The 21908-nt window shown below is 43.7% G+C and overlaps 1 protein-coding gene across 1 annotated transcript; it reads left to right on the forward strand.

Moving 5' to 3' along the window:
- Positions 1-9681: 9681 nt before the first annotated feature.
- LOC115111435 (mitochondrial-processing peptidase subunit alpha-like) lies at positions 9682-21672 on the forward strand. Its single transcript, XM_065011490.1, has 13 exons — positions 9682-9787; positions 12374-12570; positions 12708-12787; positions 12952-13034; positions 17769-17863; positions 18025-18125; positions 18333-18596; positions 18688-18780; positions 18900-19018; positions 19105-19195; positions 19408-19554; positions 20088-20232; positions 20384-21672. Exons 1-13 carry the CDS (start codon positions 9741-9743, stop codon positions 20551-20553), a joined length of 1632 nt encoding a protein of 543 aa, XP_064867562.1. The 5' UTR covers positions 9682-9740; the 3' UTR covers positions 20554-21672.
- The last annotated feature ends 236 nt before the right edge of the window (positions 21673-21908 follow it).

The raw sequence follows: 21908 nt of genomic DNA on the forward strand, positions 1-21908 counted from the left end.
ACCAGAGACCTCCACATATTCTGTGACGCGTCAGAGAGAGCATATGGCTCTGTTCCCTACATGCGGACTGTAGATGGCCAGGATCAGGTACACATTTCCTTCATTCTGGCCAGGTCTTGCGTCGTGCCAAAGAAGCAGTTGTCGATGCCACGCTTGGAGCTGAGTGCTGCACTCACTGGGGTTCAGCTGGCCAGTGTCCTCCAAGCAGAACTCACTCTGCCCATTGGACAAGTCATCCTCTGGTCCGATTACACTACAGTCATTTATTGGCTCGAGTCAGAATCTTGTAGATACAAGGTATTCATAGGAACTTGTGTTGCAGAAATGTAGAACCTAATGGATGTAGCCAAATGGAGGTATGTGTATACCCAGAACAACCCGGTGGGTGGCATCACTCGGGGCAAGACCTTGGAAGAGCTGGCCCAAGCGCATTAATGGCACCAAGGCCCTGAGTTCCTCCAACAATCAGAAAATCAGTGGCCTTCAATGCCTTCTGCTGACCCGGAGCCTGATGATAGCGAACTGAATAAATCAGCCTTCTGCTGACCCGGAGCCTGATGATAGCGAACTGAATAAATCAGCCTTCTGCTGACCCGGAGCCTGATGATAGCGAACTGAATAAATCAGCCTTCTGCTGACCCGGAGCCTGATGATAGCGAACTGAATAAATCAGCCTTCTGCTGACCCGGAGCCTGATGATAGCGAACTAAATAAATCAGCCTTCTGTGGACATGTCTGTCAGTTCCAGTTCTCAGCTCTCAGATATCAGCACGTTTGATACATGGAAAGACCTTATGAAGGCAACAACTAAATCCCTACATGGGTGGCCGATACACTCTCCAGTTCACCCAGCAAAGCAGCAGACTACATTGCCGCAGAGAACTGTCGTGGAAATTCACCACTAAGGACTCAAAGTCAAAGTAAATGAAGCAATCTTTATTAACATGGCCACTTCTCTAGTCCTAAGATAATATTCTGGGCATACTGCCAAATTGCTTATGAGTGATAGTGTGATTTACTCATTTAGTCAACCCATCACTCGCATGAACCAAGCATGACAGGTTATTACAAAATCAGCATTGTGCTAAACATACGATCACATACACACAAGAACATTTCCATCACAGAACCTCCTCCTGAAGCCGTCATGTCAAAACGGTCAATACCTTCTAACAGTCGTCTGGGTCCCTTGTCTCCTGAGTACGATAAGGATTCAGGAGTCCTTACAGTTGGCGGTAGACTGCGCAGAGCATCTGGAGATGGATGCTATGCACCTCATCGTCTTGGATCCGCATCATCCACTGACCAAGCTACTCATTCAAGATTTTGATGAGACTCTCCTCTATCCCGACCCATAGAGTGTTCTGAAAGAACTGTGTCATAGATACTGGATTCTGCCATGGAATGGAGGCCATCTGGAAGTTTCAGCACACCTGTTTGCAATGCCAAAGATGGCGAGCCAAACCTGAAGTTCCTAAGATGTCAGACCTACCTCCTGCTCATCTGTGACTGTACAAGCCATCTTTCTACTCTACTGGAGTGGATTATTTCAAACTATTCAACATACAAATCAGGCGTCGCAAACAAAAAGACATGGGGCATGGTCTACAAATGCATGACCAGCCACTGCATCCAACTGGACCTCATATAGAGCCTGGATGCCGATGCCTTCCTGATGTCTCTAAGACGCTTCATTGCACATGAGGCAAGACTTTCAAGCTTCTTTCGGACAATGGTACGAACTTCATTGGTTCGAACCTCCAAAGCGATGGCCCCCACCTGAAGAAATACGTATCACTTGCAGCCATGGGTGGTCCTGTGAGGGCATAGGCCCACCCTCTTGGGAGCCAGGTCCACCCACTGGGGAGCCAGGTCCAGCCAATCAGAATGAGTTTCCCCACAAAAGGGCTTTATTACAGACAGAAATACTCCTCAGAAATACCCCCCCCCCCTCTCTGACGATCCCGCAGGTGAAGAAGCCGGATGTGGAGGTCCTGGGCTGGCATGGCTACAAGTGGTCTGCGGTTGTGAGGCCGGTTGGATGTACTGCCAACTTCTCTAAACCATTCATTTCAAATAGACTGGTTTCGATTCCTCCCTGACCAATTTAGCAGCTGTTTTCATCCCATTCTGGAACTTAGAGTAATTTAATAGATTCTCTTAATCGTCAGTCTACAACAGATCAATACATTGGAGGTGCCGAATAGGTATTTTTTCATTTGCATGTATATTTTTTATTAGACCTTTTTTGGAAGTACATACCAGCCATAACGGGATTAAATGAAGATAGTTGCTCAACGAAAAACCCATATTTGGTGAGTGAAGAATGTATTTTGACATTATAATGCTTGCAGAGCTCTAATGGAAGTTTTAATTAGAGCTTTCTGGTTTTTAGAGAGGAGACGCTCACACTCGTCATCCTCAACATCTCAAGGATGGAGCCCTGGAGGTAACAATAATGTAGCAGACATGCAAGTTCTGCTTTCCAAGGTAAGAATGTGTAGGCTATTACATTGAACTTTCCATCTAATGTTATCGATTGAAAGACTAAATTTCCCGAAAGCAGTTAAGGTTTTCATTTCAGATCGACATAATCACCAACATTAGCTAATGTTAGCTAGATTAGCTAAGGGCCGGCAACCTAGTTAGCTAGCCTAGATAAATTGGTAGCAAATGTGATGCTAGCCATGTGCTATTTTTGGAGGGGTAACTCAAGATGTTATGAAAAGAAATGCCCCCGCCCTCCCCAATGTTAAACGTATTTTCACATGACCCTCCCCTTTACTGTTAAATAAATTGAACACCCTCCCTAAGGTATAGGCCTGGGCATACTAGTTAGCTACCTCGCTTTGTTTTGTGGTTGTGTCCATTGTGTGGCTCTCACTAACTCATTTGCGTTGTGTCCACTTAATCGAGAGGCTTGTATGTACTGTTCCCGCAAACTTTACATTATTTCCAGCCAGGCATCCAGCCTAGGATTCTCATCCATTGTCGATTCATTCATTCACCCAAAAACACACAAACACTCAACGTGTACATTGTTGCACACCTGAATTCAACCCTGTTGATGCTGTCCACTAATGATTTGAACATGTTCTTTATTGGAGCTAGGTTGTGCTCATTAGAGCACACACCATAAACAATGTGTTGCTACGATATAAACAAAAACAAGAATTTGATATTGCACAAGTTCAGATAGTATTCTACCTCCCCGTTTCATTGCAGTTTCTTCCGTGTTGTGACTTATGAACATTACTTTATTGACATCTTCTCTGACCATCTCTGTAGTGGTCTATTGTATTGACAATGTTGTCTACATGTTTATTTCCCCAGTGGCCTGGCTGTGTTGGGCTGGGCTGTGAGGTGGTGGTTGTGGGCTCTAGGTGCTGTACTATGCAGAGAGGCAGAGGCAGGAGGAGTCTGCAGTGGAGGAGTGGCTGTGGGTGTTGAGATGATGCAAGTGAAAGGCCATGCCCGGGGGGCCACAGATGGCCGAGTTAGATAGCAGCTGAGCCGCTCTGCTCTGCCCTCCCTACAGGCACTGGTAGGAGGCAGGCTCAGCAACGGACCAAGGAACAGGTGAGGAATGGATGACTGGGGACGACACACAGATATAGACACACACACACACGGACAGGGTACAGTACTGTACTACAACAAGCATGCTTAACATCCCCTCCCCAAACACACACACATGCGTACACACTTTGCTTATTTACACAAGGCTCATTCCATTTGATCCAACCCCCTTTTGAGAAAAAATGTGAAGTTAACTGTCAGTCTGCAACTACCATTAGACGGTCATATCTTCTTTCTTCCTGTCATTTTAATCTTCTCTCCCATCTTCTCTTTATCATAATAGCAGTTAGGTTAGTCAAATAAATCAGTGATGTAACTGACGGGGAGTGAAGGTGATTTACCTTGTCTGAAATATTTCCAGAGGCACAAGAAGGGGTGGCACAGAGGAGAGATTTCTTCCACTGTTCTGTGCTTGCCACAACATGCTCTTTTGCACACTCTCTCTATCACACACACACTTTAACACACATTCCTCATGGGCCAGCCCCTCTCACCTCTCATTTCATCACACCACACACACATACACACCCTCACACACCTTAACCCCATTACCTCTGTTTCCATCTAGGAGCAGTAACTGTGTGGGTATCTAGGCCCTCAGCACACTGCAACCCATTGGATGGCAGCCTGCTGTTTGCCTTTCTGCTCTTCCTCTACCTGCTGGTGGCACAGTACGTCAACATGTAAAGGACCGTGTGGTGGTACCCTTACAGTCATCCTGCCACCTCCATGTCTTTGGGTGGGTTGTAGTACAGACAGACACCCACAGTACATGAATATCTACAGGACCCTGTGGTGGTAACCCTATAGTCATCCAGCGGCCTCAACATCTTGATGACTCCGATGGACTAGCAGTTCACTGCCTTGCTGTATGGTTTCTGAGACAGTACTTCAGGGGCTGCCAGAGACATCATACTCATGTTTTCATCACTTCATTCAGTGTCATCATTACACTTCTGCTCTGACATCATAACAAACTAGATCACTGGTGGAGTGTGTTTTCTCTCAAAATAAACTGAATCATAGAGAATGGACACACACACGCACATGTGCACTAACACAAACATTTGCACGCCATTAGGCACCCTTCAGTTTATAAATCCATAGCAACAATACATTTTAATGCTTAATTATTATTTTTTTTACTAAAGGGAATTAAATGTTGCGAACAAATAGGTGGTGTCATTGTATCCTGGTCGTACCATGCCCCTTGCTGCTGTCTCCCACATACACCACCATGTTCATGGGGCGGCAGGTAGCCTGGTGGGTAGGAGCGTTGGGCCAGTAACCCGAAAGGTTGCTGGATCAAATCCCTGAGCTAACAAGGTAAAAATCTATCGTTCTGCCACTGAGTTAACCTGTTTCCCGGGCGCTGATGACGTGGATGTGGATTAAGGCAGACCCCCCACACCTCTCTGATTCAGAGGGGTTGGGTTAAATGCAGAAGACACATTTCAGTTGAATGCATTCAGTTGTACAACTGACTAGGGCCCAGACATGAATCTCCCACCTGCCAGGAGGGGAGGGTGGACAGGAGTACTACCAGTGGGAACAACAGGTTGAGGAATGAGATGGGTCTGGATGGTCTTTGCAAGGCCTTTCTCATTAGCAACAACACAACTACTCCCCCTGGGAACAAGAGATGGGGTTGAGAGAGAGAAAGGGAGTGGAGAGAGAGGAATGTGATAGAAGAATACTGCCAGTTAGAAAGACGACAGGACACACTTAAACCAGGAGTGGACAATCTTAGCCCCATTAATGACTAGTCCATAATGTAATTATCTGGCAATAATTTAATAGCTTTTTTGAAGTGATAGAGAGAGATAGAAAGTGTAGTACCCCAGTTTCCTGGCCAGCATCACAGTGATGAAGATAGCTATGTTGTAATCCATCAGAGCTGTTGCCAGAGAATGTAATGTTAATTTCTCAATCGCCTCGAGTCATTTTAGAGAATTTGGCAGTATGTCCAATTGAAACCGCACAACACGTGTAAACACGCAAGCCCAGGACCTCCACATATGGCTTCTTCACATGTGGGATCAGCCACCCGGACAGCTGATGAAACTGTGGGTTTGCACAAACAATTAATTTCTGCACAAACAGTCAGAAACCGTCTCAGGGAAACTCATCTGCACGCTCGTCTTCCTCACCAGGGTGAAAAAGAGTGCCCCATAGTGTCGGTGGGGTTATGGTATGAGCTGGCATTAGCTACGGAAAACAAACACACTTGCATTTTATCAATGGCAATTTGAATGCACATAGATACTGTGACGACATCCTGAGGCCCATTGTCATGCCATTTATTCGCCTCCATCCCCTAATATTTCAGCATGATAATGCACAGCCCCATGTACCGAAATTCTATCAGCATATCGACTGTAGCACTCGCGCTGGAAAAACACGGGACCATTGTTACTCTAAATTCCGCTATGCTTACAAGGCCCTCCGCCGCCCTCCTTTCGGCAAATCTGACCAAGACTCCATTTTGCTCCTCCCTTCTTATAGGCAGAAACTCAAACAGGAAGTACCTGTGTTAAGGACTATTCAATGCTGGTCTGACCAATCGGAATCCACGCTTCAAGATTGTTTTGATCACGTAGACTGGGATAGGTTCTGGGTAGCCTCAGAGAATAATATCGACATATACGCTGATTCGGGGGGGGGGGGGGGTTTATAAAGAAGTGTATAGGAGATGTTGTAGCCGCTGTGACTATTAAAACCTACCCTGACCAGAAACTGTGGATAGATGGCATGCATTCGCACAAAACGGAATGCGCGTACCACTGCATTTAACCATGGCAAGGCGACGGGGAATATGGCAGAATAGAAACAGAGTACTCATTCCCTCCGCAAGGCAATCAAACAAGCAAAATGTCAGTATAGATTCAATGGCTCAGTCACGAGACATATGTGGCAGGGTCTACAGACAATCACGGACTACAAAAGGAAAACCAGCCATGTCGCGGATACCAACGTCTTGCTTCAAGACAAACTTAACACCTTTGCCAGCTTCGAGGCTAATACAGAGCCACTGATGCAGCCCACTACCAAGGACTGTAGGCAAGGACTGTAGAGCATGCGTAGACCAGCTGGCTGGTGTTTTTACAGACATATTCAATCTCTCCCTATCATAGTCTGCTGTCCCCACATGCTTCAAGATGGCCACCATTGTTCCTGTACCCAAGAATGCAAAGGTAACTGAAGTAAATGACTATTGTCCCATAGCACTCACTTCTGTTATCATGAAGTGCTTTGAGAGACAAAGATCATATCACCTCCACCTTACCTGTCACCCTAGACCCACAATTTGTTTACCGCCCCAATAGGTCCACAGAAGATGCAATCGCCATCACACTGCACACTGCCCTATCCCATCTGGACAAGAGGAATACCTATGGAAGAATGCTGTTCATTGACTATAGCCCAGCATTCAACACCGATTGCTCAGTTTTCCCAGGTGGACAGTTCTAGGAAGAGTCTTGGTGGTGCGAAACTTCTTCCATTTAAGAATGATGGAGGCCGCTGTGTTCTTGGGGACCTTCAATGCTGCAGACATTTTTTGGTACCCATCCCCAGATCTGTGCCTCGACAAAATCCTGTCTCGGAGCTCTACGGGCAATTCCTTTGATCTCATGGCTTGGTTTTTGCTCTGACATGCACTGTCAATTATGGGACCTTATATTGACAGGTGTGTGCCTTTGCAAATCATGTCCGATCAATTGAATATACCACAGGTGGACTCCAATCAAGTTGTAGAAACATCTCAAGGATGGTCAATGGCAACAGGATGCACCTGAGCTCAATTTCGAGTCTCAGCAAAGGGTCTGAAAACGTATGTACATAAGGTATCTGTTTAATAAACCTGTTTTCACTTTATCATTATGATATATTTTGTGTAGACTGATGAGGATTAATCAATTTTAGAATAAGGCTCTATTGTAATAAATTGTGGAAAAAGTCAAGGGGTCTGAATGGGTGGTGGTGGTTGATATTGTCTCCCTAGACTTTAGGGGACGTTTTACAATTTGTGGGCTTGTTTCATAAATCATGAGCATGTTTTATATCAATTCATGCACGTTTTAGTGAGCTCGTTTTATAAATCATGAGCACAATTTATATAAATTCATGCACACGTTTTTTAAATCATGAGCACGTTTTATAATTTGTGAGCTTGTTTAAAAAAATCGCAGTTAATGTCACATACATTTGCGTTTTGGGAGGTTGCATTTCAAAGCATTGACTGAGGTCACAGATTATCCATTGTATTGACCAGATAACCAAGTGGTTGCTCTAACAATGAAAATAAATGTATTTAAAAATGGAAGGCAGTCGAGGAGAAATGATCAGGACCATTCTAGCCAATGAGAGGGCAGATACGAAAGTAAACGACGGGCACAACTCCGATTGAAGTTTTCTCAAAGTTGCCGGAATGTCACGTGCCCTACTTAACCTAAACATTACGAAACTTCTATTTGATCAACTACGCCACTGGTAACAAATAAGCCATCAAAAATGTTGGTAATCAAGGACAACTTGCATAGTAAAATAAATAAAACTCCGGGCTTGTTGAGCGGAAAAAAACGACACCTGCTGGAGAAGACAGATTTTGGGTCCAGTTATCCCTCTCGCTTCGCCTCTTCCAAAAAAAAAAAAAAAAAAAAAAAAAGCTTCGCCTCTTCCTCTGCTGACGTTCACAATTAGCTGACAAAAGTTGGTTGGGGTTAAGGTTATGGTTAAGTTTAGAGTTGGGTTTAAAAGCAGATTTTAAGAAGAAAAATTGTAGAAATAGGGTTTATGACTTTGTGTGTGTGATAACTAGTGACGACCACAAAGGTTGGATCAGAGATATTCGATAAAGGAGATGGGAATCCCATTGGCAAAAAGGAGGAATGTAATAGGCCCCTTTCTGTGTTCATGTAACTGATGTAAAATGTCTAGCTCGTTAGCGGTGGTGCGCGCTAACAGCGTTTCAATCGGCGACGTCACGTCAGTAGTTGCTCCTCTTGCTCTGCAAGGACCGCGGCTTTTGTAGAACGTTGGGTAACGATGCTTCGTGGGTGTCAGTTGTTGATGTGTGCTGATGGTCCCTGGTTTGAGCCCAGGTTGGGGACGGAAGCAATACTGTTACATTGCCGCGTGAGTGTGGTGCTCGCAAGTTGGTGGCAGAACAAAGGGGAGTTCTTATTGTACGCCATCAAAAAACTCCTCTACATGTTGCATATGAGTGAATCTCACATTACTTTTAGATTATGAATGTCCTGCTTAATATAATGTGTGTGTCATCATCACAAGTGAACTGCATTAAACTTAAAAAACACTTAAACTTCAACCAGTAAAATGGCTCTTTGGTTAGCTTTTGCTACAGCCTATTTCAATGAGCGTTAGCATTCTAGTTATTAACAACGGCTGCATCCAAAGTAGTTATTTTGCAAAGATCACAACCAAATATAGTGACTGTTCAAGCAAGTGACGATGATTCAAGCAATGATTCAAAACATTGTAAGCATATGAGAAACCCCCAAAAGTGATTTTGTTTAGAAGTAATAAAAAAGTAAATGTAGACAATGTTGAATGGGCAGAGATGGAGATGATTAATTACTGCCGCCAAGAGTCTTGCGCATCTTTGCATTACGTCAGTGTGTCTATAACGCCACACCCAGCAGACTGTTGACCAATCGCGGTCATGCTGCCAGTTATTTGAACGCTCGGAAGGCGGAGATTTCCGAGTTCCCAGTTGTTTTGAACGTGGCACATTAGTCGACAAAACGTGTGTATTTCCTCTAAAATACGTAATGCCACAATTCCAAAGCTATACAATATTACAGAGAGCAAGTTAATGATCTCAAATTTTGGAAAATATTTGTCATGTTGTACTTGTTGTTGACGAAATTGATGCTAATGTTGGGGTTTAGAACTAGCGCCAAATTGACTCCTTGAAGGAGAGCTCTCCTTGTGCCAAAATTGCCCAGAATGAACCGCGCGACCCATTGACGTAGCATGGGCAACACACACTATGGTAATTAATACGATACCAATGGAGTTTCCCATCTCCTCAAAAGTTTCTCTGGTTGGAAATTGGTTTGACGTTGCTAGGCAATAGTCGAAAGAGGAAGTGTTTTGGAGTATCATCCGGGTGAATTGGTGGTCTCAGATAATTCAATATGGCAACGCACATGTCGAGGTGCAGAACTTGGGGCCGTGTTCAGAGGTAATGTTCACGTTTATCTTAAAACAGTTGCATTTGTGATTGCATACTGACTTTACTGAAATATGTATGTACCTTTTCGTGGTCAGCTAGCTGGCCAAGTATAGCCTAGCTAGCATGCAAACAAGCTAACGTTAGTAACGTTGCTCGTCGTGGAGCTAAGGACAATCAAAGTCAAATAAAACAATGTTGTGGAAAGGTAGATATTTTTGTATCTAAAGTCGTCTCAAACCGAATAGCATTATTGACAGTAACGTAGTCTGGGAAGCCATTTAATTAGATGTTCAGTAGTCTTAAGATTTGGGCGGGGTAGAAGCTGTTTAGAAGCCAATCAAAGCACGTTTTGGGCTCATTCAGTAGTTTATACGCGATTTAAGTAGAATCCTGTAGAAAAATAATGTTAATTATAATTGATATTCCTAAAATATAAGTTAAATTATTTAGATTTTATTTTGTATTTGTTGACATTTTACTGCATTGTTAGACGCTAGCTAGTAATATATACATTTCGCTGCAGCCGTTATAACGTCCGCAAAACTGTGTACAAGACTAATTTGCTGGTTCAAGTCTCGAGCCGACTAGGTGAGAAATCTGTCTATGTCCTTGACCAAGGCACTTAACCTTAATTGCTCCAGTAAGTCGTTCTGAGTAAAAGCGTATGCAAAATAAAAAAAGTTCAGTAGACATTTATAATTTCATCTCCTTGTGCCAATGCTTACAGTAGATGGCCAATACGAAAAAGTTAAAGCAACACTTTTTTGACAGGATAATCTAAACAAATCATCACCTCACTGGTGTTTCTACATAGTGACGGGTTGTCTTTCATTTGATCAAACCAAATGTTATTCGTCAAATGCTTCGTAAACAACAACTAACAGTGAAATGCTTACTTACGGGCAATTCCCAACAATGCACAGAAAGAAATTGGAGAAACATTAGAAAAGGAATAACACATAATTGCACAATGAGTAATGATAACCTGGCTATACAGGTACCAGTACCGAGTCGATGTGCAGGGGTACGAGGTATTTAAGGTAGATACAGTGCCTTCAGAAAGTATTCACATTTTACAAAGTACTCTTAATGTCAAAGTGGAATAAAAAATTCAAACATTTGCAAAGAATTTATGAAAAATAAAACATTATATATTGATTAGATAAGTATTCAACCCCCTGAGTAAATACATGTTAGAATTACCTTTGTCAGTGATTACAGCTGTGAGTCTTTCTGTGTAAGTCTCTAAGAGCTTTCCATACCTGGATTGTGCAACATTTATTCTTAACAATTCTTCAAGTTCTGTCAAATTGGTTGTTGTCCTGGCACAACACTGCCAGGTCTCTCACCTCCTCCCTATAGCCTGTCTCATCGTGTTCGGTGATCAGGCCTACCACTGTTGTGTGGTCAGCAAACTTAATGATGGTGTTGGAGTCGTACGCAGCCACGCAGTCGTGGGTGAACAGGGAGTACAGGATGGGACTAAGCACGCACCCTTGAGTGGCCCCTGTGTTGAGGGTCAGCATGGTAGATGTGTTGAAGTCCAGGATCCAGTTATGGCGGGAGTGATGGCATGACTGTCAAATCCGTGAATGTGTTTGTGGCCAGTGATTTTTTTTATTTTTTATTTAACCAGGTAGGCCAGTTGAGAACAAGTTCTTATTTACAACTGTGACCTGGCCAAGATAAAGCAAAGCAGTGCGACACAAACAACAACACAGTTACACATGGAATAAACAAACAGACAGCCAATAACACAATAGATAAAAATCTATATACAGTGTGTGCAAAGGAGGTACGATTTTGGAGGTAAGGCAATAAATAGGCCGTAATGGCGAAGTAATTACAATTTAACAATTAACACTGGAGTGATAGATGTGCAGAAGATGAATGTGCAAGTCCAGATACTTGGTTGCAAGGGAGCAAAAAAAAAAAAAAAATATATATATATATATATATATACAATATGGGGATGAGGTAGTTGGATGGGCTTTGTACAGGTGCAATGATCTGTGAGCTGCTCTGACAGCTGATGCTTAAAGTTAGTGAGGGAGATATGAGTCTCCATCTTCAGTGATTCTTGCAATTTGTTCCAGTCATTGGCACCAGAGAACTGGAAGGCAGGGCGGCCAAAGGAGGAATTGGCTTTGGGGGTGACCAGTGAAATATACCTGCTGGAGCGAGAGCTATGGGTGGGTGCTTCTATTATAAATAGAGCACCTCGATTTTTTTTCCTTGCCGTTGAGTTTGAAAATGATCAACTGCGTTCTAAGTCCTGCGATGGACAGGCGCGTATGATTAAATCAACAGTACCAAACCAAAGATCTTGGGAAACCCTGCTCTAGACTAAAGCCTCCATAGTCTGACCAGCAGCCTGAATGTTCAACGTCCCAAATGTTAGCGTACACCGACACGGGCAACTTGGATTTCTGGACAAGCACACTTTGGCATCATCAGTGGTTAGCATCTGGTGCTAGCTTTATCATGTGGGTAGGTGAATCTGGTACTCATTTGTGAGTGTTCAGTTCACCTGTCAAGACATGCTGCTGTTATTTGCAGCAATCTATAAACTAACCTACATTTTTGCATTTACAGGTTTGGAATTGCAGCATATAGAAAGTGCAGCAGTGGATATCCCAATATCTCACTCTCTGCACCGTTACCAGGGATCCCAAAACCAGTGTTTGCAGCAGTGGACAGCCATGAACAATGCGAGACCAAAATCACTACTTTGGAAAATGGCCTTAAAGTAGCATCTCAAAACAAGTTTGGTCAGTTCTGCACAGTTGGAAGTAAGTTGCTACAGATTTTGAATAGAGCTGATCTTTCTTTATCATTCTATTTCAGACCGTCTCTTGCCGCATAATCAATAGTATGCGGCATATTAATAGTATGACTGAATATTGATTTGATTTCTCTCTCCTTCCAGTTTTAGTAAATTCAGGCTCTAGACATGAGACAAAATACCCCAGTGGAATTGCACACTTTTTGGAGAAACTTGCCTTTTCTGTAAGTGTTACCTGTTTTGAGACGTCTTGCTAGTCAACATACACCTTTGTACAAAATATGTTCCACCGTTTCTTTCCTCTCACTATGTTGTCATTTTGTAGCACAAGCAAATTGATTGCTATGTTTTTGTTCATGGCAAATGATAACACCTTCTGCATCTTCAGTCCACAGCCCAGTTTGGCAGTAAAGATGAAATTCTTCTCACACTCGAAAAACATGGAGGGATCTGTGACTGCCAAACATCCAGGTATAAATATTTTATTTGGCTTTAATATCCAGGCACAGTATGTTTTCAAGGTCTAGTGTAGGGTTGCTAAGGGTCGGAAACTTTCCGGTAAATTTTCCGTGGGAAGTTAAGCCTGGGAATTTGGGTAATTTTGCTTAAAATCATCAAAAATGAGCTTATAACAGTGATTTTTTTTGTTGTGGGATACACATAAGGCAATTCTAGGTCTTGTGGCATATTTTGGTTAAACTCCCCAAATTCAATGGATTTGCAACCCTCTGCATGCACAGTGCATTCTTCCATCACATGTAAATCAAATCAAATCAAATTTATTTATATAGCCCTTTGTACATCAGCTGATATCTCAAAGTGCTGTACAGAAACCCAGCCTAAAACCCCAAACAGCAAGCAATGCAGGTGTAGAAGCACGGTGGCTAGGAAAAACTCTCTAGAAAGGTCAAAACCTAGGAAGAAACCTAGAGAGGAACCAGGCTATGTGGGGTGGCCAGTCCTCTTCTGACTGTGCCGGGTGGAGATTATAACAGAACATGGCCAAGATGTTCAAATGTTCATAAATGACCAGCATGGTCGAATAATAGTAAGGCAGAACAGTTGAAACTGGAGCAGCAGCATGGCCAGGTGGACTGGGGACAGCAAGGAGTCATCAGTTGAAACTGGAGCAGCAGCATGGCCAGGTGGACTGGGGACAGCAAGGAGTCATCATGTCAGGTAGTCCTGGGACATGGTCCTAGGGCTCAGGTCAGTTGAAACTGGAGCAGCAGCATGGCCAGGTGGACTGGGGACAGCAAGGAGTCATCATGTCAGGTAGTCCTGGGGCATGGTCCTAGGGCTCAGGTCCTCTGAGAGAGAGAGAGAGAAAGAAAGAGAGAAGGAGAGAATTAGAGAACGCACACTTAGATTCACACAGGACACCGAATAGGACAGGAGAAGTACTCCAGATATAACAAACTGACCCTAGCCCCCCGACACATAAACTACTGCAGCATACATACTGGAGGCTGAGACAGGAGGGGTCAGGAGACACTGTGGCCCCATCCGAGGACACCCCCGGACAGGGCCAAACGGGAAGGATATAACCTCACCCACTTTGCCAAAGCACAGCCCCCACACCACTAGAGGGATATCTTCAGCTGATGTACAGCTGATTGTCAAGATCTTGCACACTAATGAGATCCTATTGAGCCCACTACTACACTGTTTGAGCCAAAAACAACATGCTTTCTGGTAAGTTTTGATTACAATACTGGGTGAATATATTTTATATGACATACCTGATTTGATTTGTTAACTGGTAAATAGTAGCCTACAACAAAGTGTTTAAATAATTTCTAACTTGCCAAGGAATAATTAACTACATCATCTCCACCCCTCAACCAGTATTCTACAAGAGCACAGACACAAGGGACAACAGACACACCGGTCTCTACATTGCAGATGAGCTGAAGGCAGTCATCAATTACCTTGGACCACAGAAGATATTTGCACTGGTGACAGACAATGCTGCGTACACGAAGGCTTCTTGGTCTAAAGTGGAGGAGTCCTACCCTCACATCACAACCATTGGCTATGCTGCTCATGCATTGAATCTGCTCCTCAAGGACATCATGGCACTGAAAAAGATGGATACACTCTACAAGAGAGCCAAGGAAATGGTTAGGTATGTGAAGGGTCATCAAGTTATAGCAGCAATCTACCTCACCAAGCAAAGTGAGAAGAATAAGAGCACCACATTGAAGCTGCCCAACAACACCCGTTGGGGTGGTGTTGTCATCATGTTTGACAGTCTCCTGGAGGGGAAGGAGTCTCCAAGAAATGGCCATATTTCTGCCGATTATGGACAGCCCCATCAAGAGGATCCTCCTGGATGAAATATTTTGGGAGAGAGTGGTAAGCAGCCTGAAACTCCTGAAACCTATAGCACTAGCCATTGCACGGATCGAGGGAGACAATGCCATCCTGTCTGTGTTCAGGCTCTGCTTGCAGATGTGAGAGAAGAAATCCATACTGCCCTGCCCACTTCACTGTTGCTCCAATCAGAGGACTGCAGTTCTGAAATACATCAAAAAGCATGAAGACTTCTGCCTGAAGCCAATATATGCCGAAGCGTACATGTTGGACACCAAGTATACTGGCAAGAGCATCCTGTCTGGTGCAAAGATCAACAAGGCCTATGGTGTCATCACTACCCTGTCTCGCCACTTTGGCCTGGATGAGGGCAAGGTTCTTGGCAGTCTGGCGAAGTACACTTCCAAGCAAGGGCTTTAGGATGGAGCTGCAATATGGCAGTCGTGCCGACATATCTCATCAGCCACCTGATGGAATGGACTTTGGATCTGTGGCTCTTTCCCCTGTTGCCTCCATCATCCTCCAAATCCCACCAACATCCGCTGCCTCAGAGCGCAACTGGTCCTGGTTTGGGAACACACACACCAAAGCACACAACAGGCTGACCAATACAAGGGTTGAAAAATTGGTGGCATCTGGTTAAATTTGAGGCTTTTTTTAGTCTAACAAAGAGCCATCCTCAAGCAGGTTGGAAAGTGACAGTGAAGATGAGGCCTCAGAGTCTGATGTTCAAGGAGTTGGACATTGAGGAGGTCCAGGGAGAAGACATGGAAGCCTGAGAGGAAGACAATCAAAGCTTTAGCTTCTAGACTATCATTTTACAGATTTTTGGGAGATGTGATAGATCATTGGGGATCATTCAATATTCCCTTTTGTTGTTCATTGAAGTCATCCCATGTGAAGAGTCAACTCATTTAATTAAAGTTCAATTCGTAGCTAAATAGTTTTTTTTATTTCTATTGGAACGATTTAATAATTTGCAATTGTCTACTTATGATAAGGTAAAAGGTTTATGTTTGTCTCCATATGATATGGTAAATATTTCCAATGCAGAAAACCTCTACATTTAAATGGTATTAATATTAATTTACTTATTTCCATGAAATTACATATATTCCCATTAATTCCCACGGAAAATTTCCGCCTCTGAATATTCCCAAAATGTGCAACCCTAGTGTAGTCATGGTACTCTTTATCCCTTTTGATGTTGTAGATACAGTATGTAGTTGGCATGTACAGTGCATTCGGAAAGTATTCAGACCCCTTTACTTTCTCCACATTTTGTTACGTTATAGCCTTATTCTAAAATGTATAAACAAAAAAAATCCCTCAATCTACACACAATACCCATCATGAAAAAGCAAAATGTTTTTTTTATAGCAAAAGTATTAAAAATAAAAAACTATCACATTGACATAAATATTCAGACCTTTTACTCAGTACTTTGTTGAGGCACCTTTGGCAGCAACTACAGCCTTGAGTCTTCTTGGGTATGATGCTACGAGCTTGGCATACCTGTATTTGGGGAGTTTCTCCCATTCTTCTCATCAGATTCTCTCAAGCTCTGTCAGGTTGGATGAGGAGCATTGCTGCACAGATATTTTCAAGTCTCTCCAGAGATGTTCGATCGGGTTCAAGTCCGGTCTCTGGCTAGGCCACTCGAGGACATTCAGAGACTTGTCCTGAAGCCACTTCTGCATTGTCTGTGTGCTTCGGGTCGTTGTCCTATTGGAAGGTGAACCTTCGTGCCAGTCTGAGGTCCTGAGCGCTCGGAAGCAGGTTTTCATCAAGGATCTCTCTGTACTTTGCTCCGTTCATCTTTGCCTCCATCCTGACTAGTCTCCCAGTCCCTGCCACTGAAAAACATCCCCAAAGCATGATACTGTCACCAACGTGCTTCACCTTAGGGATGGTGCCAGGTTTCCTCCAGATGTGACGCTTGACATTCAGGCCAAAGAGTTCAATCTTGGTTTCATCAGACCAGAGAATCTTGTTTCTCATGGTCTAAGAGTCCTTTAAGTGTCTTTTGGCAAACTCCCAAGTGGGCTGTCGTGTGCCTTTTACTAAGGAGTGGCTGGCCACTCTACCATAAAGGCCTGATTTGTGGAGTGCTGCAGAGATTGTTGTCCTTCTGGGAGGTTCTCCCATCTCCACAGATGAACTCTAGAGCACTGTCAGAGTGACCATCGGGTTCTTGGTCACCTCCCTGACCAAGGCCCTTCTCCCCCGATTGCTCAGTTTGGCTGGGCGGCCAGCTCTTGGTGGTTCCAAACTTCTTCCATTTAAGAATGAGGCCACTGTGTTCTTGGGTACCTTTAATGCTGCAGAATTGTTTTGGTATCTTTCCCCATATCTGTGCCTTGGCACAATCCTTTCTCGGAGCTCTACGGACAATTCTTTCAACCTCATAGCTTGGTTTTGCCTCTGACATGCACTGTCAACTGTGAGACCTTATATAGACAGGTGTGTGCCTTTCCAAATCATGTCCAATCAATTTAATATACCACAGGTGGACTCCCAAGTTTTAGTAGCATCTCAAGGATGATCAATGGAAACCGGATGTACCTGAGCTCAATTGAGTCTCATAGCAAAGGGTCTGAATACTTATTTAAATGAGGTATTTCTGTTTTTGTATTTGTAATACATTTGCAAAGATGTCTAGACCTGTTTTCACTTTGTCATTATGGGGTATTGTGTGTGTACATTGCTGATAAAGAAACTCATATTTAATACATTTTAAAATAAGGGCGTAGCATATCAAAATGTGGAAAAAGTCAAGGGGTCTGAATACTTTCTGAAGGTACTGTATAAATGATCTCAGTACTGCTTTGTGGAATGGGATGAAGATATTCAGTCAGTTTGTAGGATGCCTAAGGTTTCTATTCACAGAGACACAACCATGTATGCAGTCTCTGCCGAGGTGAAGGGACTGGACACGGTAGTCAGCCTGCTCTCTGACGCTGTATTGCAGCCACGCCTACTAGGTGAGTCAACACTGAGTGACCGATCTGTCATGTTTAATGATGCTTCCCTTAATGACGAGAGAAAATGTTGACTTAATTGAGTTGTCTACAAAGTAACAGACTGGTAAATGTTTTTGTGGGAGTATATTTTCATCAAGGATTGCTCTGCTTTGGGTTACTAGATGAGGAGATTGAGATGACTAGGATGGCTGTGCGCTTTGAGCTGGAGGATCTGAGCATGAGGCCTGACCCTGAACCTTTACTGACAGAGATGATCCATGCAGTGAGTCATGTGACTGGTTGATCCACTCTTTAAGTGACAGAAAATTACAACACTCTTAAGCTGCATGAAATCTGTTGTTGCACTGTTTGTAATTGACTTTGGCCCACCTCTCTGCAGTGTGCATAGATAATCAATTGCGCCATTTGTTGACACATATATTTCTATGGCGATTACATAATATTTCACAAAACTTACTCTGTGAACAAGGCAGCATATCGGGGGAACACCATTGGGTTGCCTCGCTTCTGCCCAGTAGAGAGCGTGGAGAAGATCGACAAGAAGCTGCTACACATGTACCTGCAGAGCTACTACTGCCCAGAGCGTATGGTGCTAGCTGGAGTGGGCATCGAACATGAACAACTGGTGGCCTGTGCCAGGAAATATCTGCTAAATGTAAAGCCAGTATGGGGTGCCAGTACGCCTACCAATGTCGACCTGTCTGTGGCACAGTATACTGGTGGAATCGTAAGGGTAAGTATTTTTCCCTTTGCTTGCTTTTTCCTTTTTAAAATATTTTCTTTACTAATTCAGAATGTAAACCTTTTGTTTTTGATCTTCTCAGATGGATAAGGACATGTCAGATGTGAGCCTTGGCCCCACCCCCATCCCTGAGCTCACACACATCATGATTGGCCTGGAGAGCTGCTCCTTCCTGGTGGGTACCCACTTTGATTGGTTGGTGTGGAGGATCTTCTGCCAACTTGGTTGAACTGTTTGTATGCTATCCTGTAGCTGGATGTTCTATGTATAATATATGCGTGTTTTGTGTTACAGGAGGATGACTTTATCCCCTTTGCCGTCCTCAATATGATGATGGGTGGAGGTGGGTCCTTCTCAGCGGGGGGTCCTGGGAAAGGCATGTTCACTAGACTTTACCTGAATGTGCTCAACAGGTAAGCATGATGCAACATTCACTATTCTAATTCAAGTACTTAAGATTGTATTATTTTGTGGATTCTGTTTATTATTTTTTCTACAGGCATCATTGGATGTACAATGCCACCTCATACCATCACAGTTATGAGGACACTGGCCTGCTGTGTATCCATGCCAGCGCAGACCCTAGACAGGTAGGGAGAGGGGATTTGGGAGAGCCATGCAAAGGCAGGACTTTACACGGTAGATGAAGGGCTAAAACAAAGCTGCCATATGCTTAGAGAATAACATCAGGAGAACTATTCAAAATAAAAACAATATTTGACTTTGAATGCGTGTTCTCTGAAGTTGTGAAAGTGCTGCTGTCATTCCAAAGTTGTTGATTGCAACATCTTGCTTTATTAAGGTTCGGGAAATGGTGGAGATTTTAACCAGAGAGTTCATTCAGATGGCTGGGACTGCAGGAGAGGTAAGGCTGGCGATTAGCCTGCGAGGGGAAATGGTGGAGATTTTAACCAGAGAGTTCATTCAGATGGCTGGGACTGCAGGAGAGGTAAGGCTGGCGATTAGCCTGCGAGGGGAAATGGTGGAGATTTTAACCAGAGAGTTCATTCAGATGGCTGGGACAGCAGGAGAGGTAAGGCTGGCGATTAGCCTGCGAGGGGAAATGGTGGAGATTTTAACCAGAGAGTTCATTCAGATGGCTGGGACAGCAGGAGAGGTAAGGCTGGCGATTAGCCTGCGAGGGAAATGGTGGAGATTTTAACCAGAGAGTTCATTCAGATGGCTGGGACAGCAGGAGAGGTAAGGCTGGCGATTAGCCTGCGAGGGGAAATGGTGGAGATTTTAACCAGAGAGTTCATTCAGATGGCTGGGACAGCAGGAGAGGTAAGGCTGGCGATTAGCCTGCGAGGGGAAATGGTGGAGATTTTAACCAGAGAGTTCATTCAGATGGCTGGGACAGCAGGAGAGGTAAGGCTGGCGATTAGCCTGCAAGGGGAAATTGTCACAAAAGCGACAAAGCTTTCTGAACTTTAAACTCTTTCTTGAGACTTCAAAACTTTGCATCTCTCTTTCCGTACTCAGATGGAGTTGGAGAGAGCGAAAACGCAGCTCAAGTCCATGCTGATGATGAACCTGGAGTCGCGGCCGGTTATCTTTGAGGATGTCGGCCGACAGGTTCTAGCCACAGGGAAGAGGAAGCTGCCACACGAGCTGTGTGACCTCATCAGTGAGTACTAGTACCCTCAATCATAATAGCGGATATTGATATCAGCAAGCCCAGAATGAAACATTTGTCCAAAAAATCTTCAGGGAGTAGGCTAATCATAACTGTCGTGACAAATCAGTACTTCTGTATGTTGACTTTTCACTCTGTCCAGGTAACGTTACAGCGAGTGACATCAAGCGGGTCACAACAAAGATGCTGTGCAGCAAGCCAGCAGTAGCAGCCCTAGGAGACCTGACAGAGATGCCCTCCTATGAGCACATCCAAGCTGCCCTGTCCAGCAAGGACGGACACCTGCCTCGCATGTACCGCCTCTTCCGATAGACCCCCCCCCCCGTGTTTGTTTACCCAGGCATCACTGTATAAACTGGACACTGGCCTACACTAGTGGTCTGGCAATGGAGGAGCTAAGCTCTGGGAGAGGACTAATGTTTGGACCTCAACCGCAAAAGAAAAGTGCTGAGAGAGTGGTGATTTGAACTACATTTTATTCAGTCAGGAACAGTTACATTTTATTGCCAGAGGAAATTTCATTTCCTGTTCAGTATCTTACCAGACCCACGTTGGCTGGGACGGTTGGCATGCTTTTGGGTTTAATTCCAAGTATGTTTGAATGAGTGTGGGTGAATATGGCTTGAGTGCTGCATTGCTTGATCTGCAGGGTGACCTTAATCTAATAAGGGGTCGTGATTCTGTTCTCTAGCCTTTAGGATAGCAAACAGGCCTTGCAATGTCCTACACCATTTTCACAGTTGATACAGGTACTTCCTTCAATGTTACATACACTTTTATCAGATTTCACAGGCTGAAGTCTCACCTAAGGCCTTGTCATCTTCAGCAGAGGATGACTGAAATCTGTGAGACACTCTTCCGACTAACTGCTAGCACTTCTGTCAATGCCCCTTCTCACACACATAGTTGTTGGTCACCTCTACCGCACAGGAGATAATGTGATAATAAAATAACATTGGGCAATGCTTGGATTGGTGTCACCAATCATGAGACTGTTGTTTCTTGTAGATAGATACACATTGATCTCCACTTAACCAGACTGAAATAAGATACTGTGTTGTGTAGTTAGTTTTAGTATTCTCAGTGTTCTGCCTGCGCTCCATTCTGTCATTCAACCCATTCCAACAGTTTTGACCTCTGTATGTAAATAGTAGTACTGTGTGTGTGCTGATATCCTCGCAGGTGCCAGAAAATCTTAACATTTGTTTCTCTGTTGCAAAACTATATTGTAATAATGTATCCACAGTTTTTTCACTATTTGTGTTTCATCAAGACACTTCATATCAGAATACTGCCACTATTTTATTTCAAACCAAGATATCTCTGGGTCCTGGAGAGAAAGTGAACCTATTGAATGTGAAGACCCATATGTGTATCTATATTCAGGCCAATTTGTTTCCGGTAAATAAATGTTAATATTGCCATAAAATATTTAAGTCTTATGTCTGGACTGCCAAATATTTAAGTTCTGAAGTTGAAACACTGTCTTTGAGGGATATTCAATGTTCAAATCAAATGTTATTGGTCACATACAAGTGTTTAGAAGATGTTACTGCGGGTGGTGCGAAATGCTTGTGCTTCTAGCTCTGACAGTGAAGTAATATCTACCAGTTTCACAACATATACCCCAAATACACTTAAATCTAAGTAAGGAATGGATTAAGAAC

The sequence above is a fragment of the Oncorhynchus nerka genome, linkage group LG27 (genome assembly GCF_034236695.1).
Source record: "Oncorhynchus nerka isolate Pitt River linkage group LG27, Oner_Uvic_2.0, whole genome shotgun sequence".
Taxonomy (NCBI): domain Eukaryota; kingdom Metazoa; phylum Chordata; class Actinopteri; order Salmoniformes; family Salmonidae; genus Oncorhynchus; species Oncorhynchus nerka.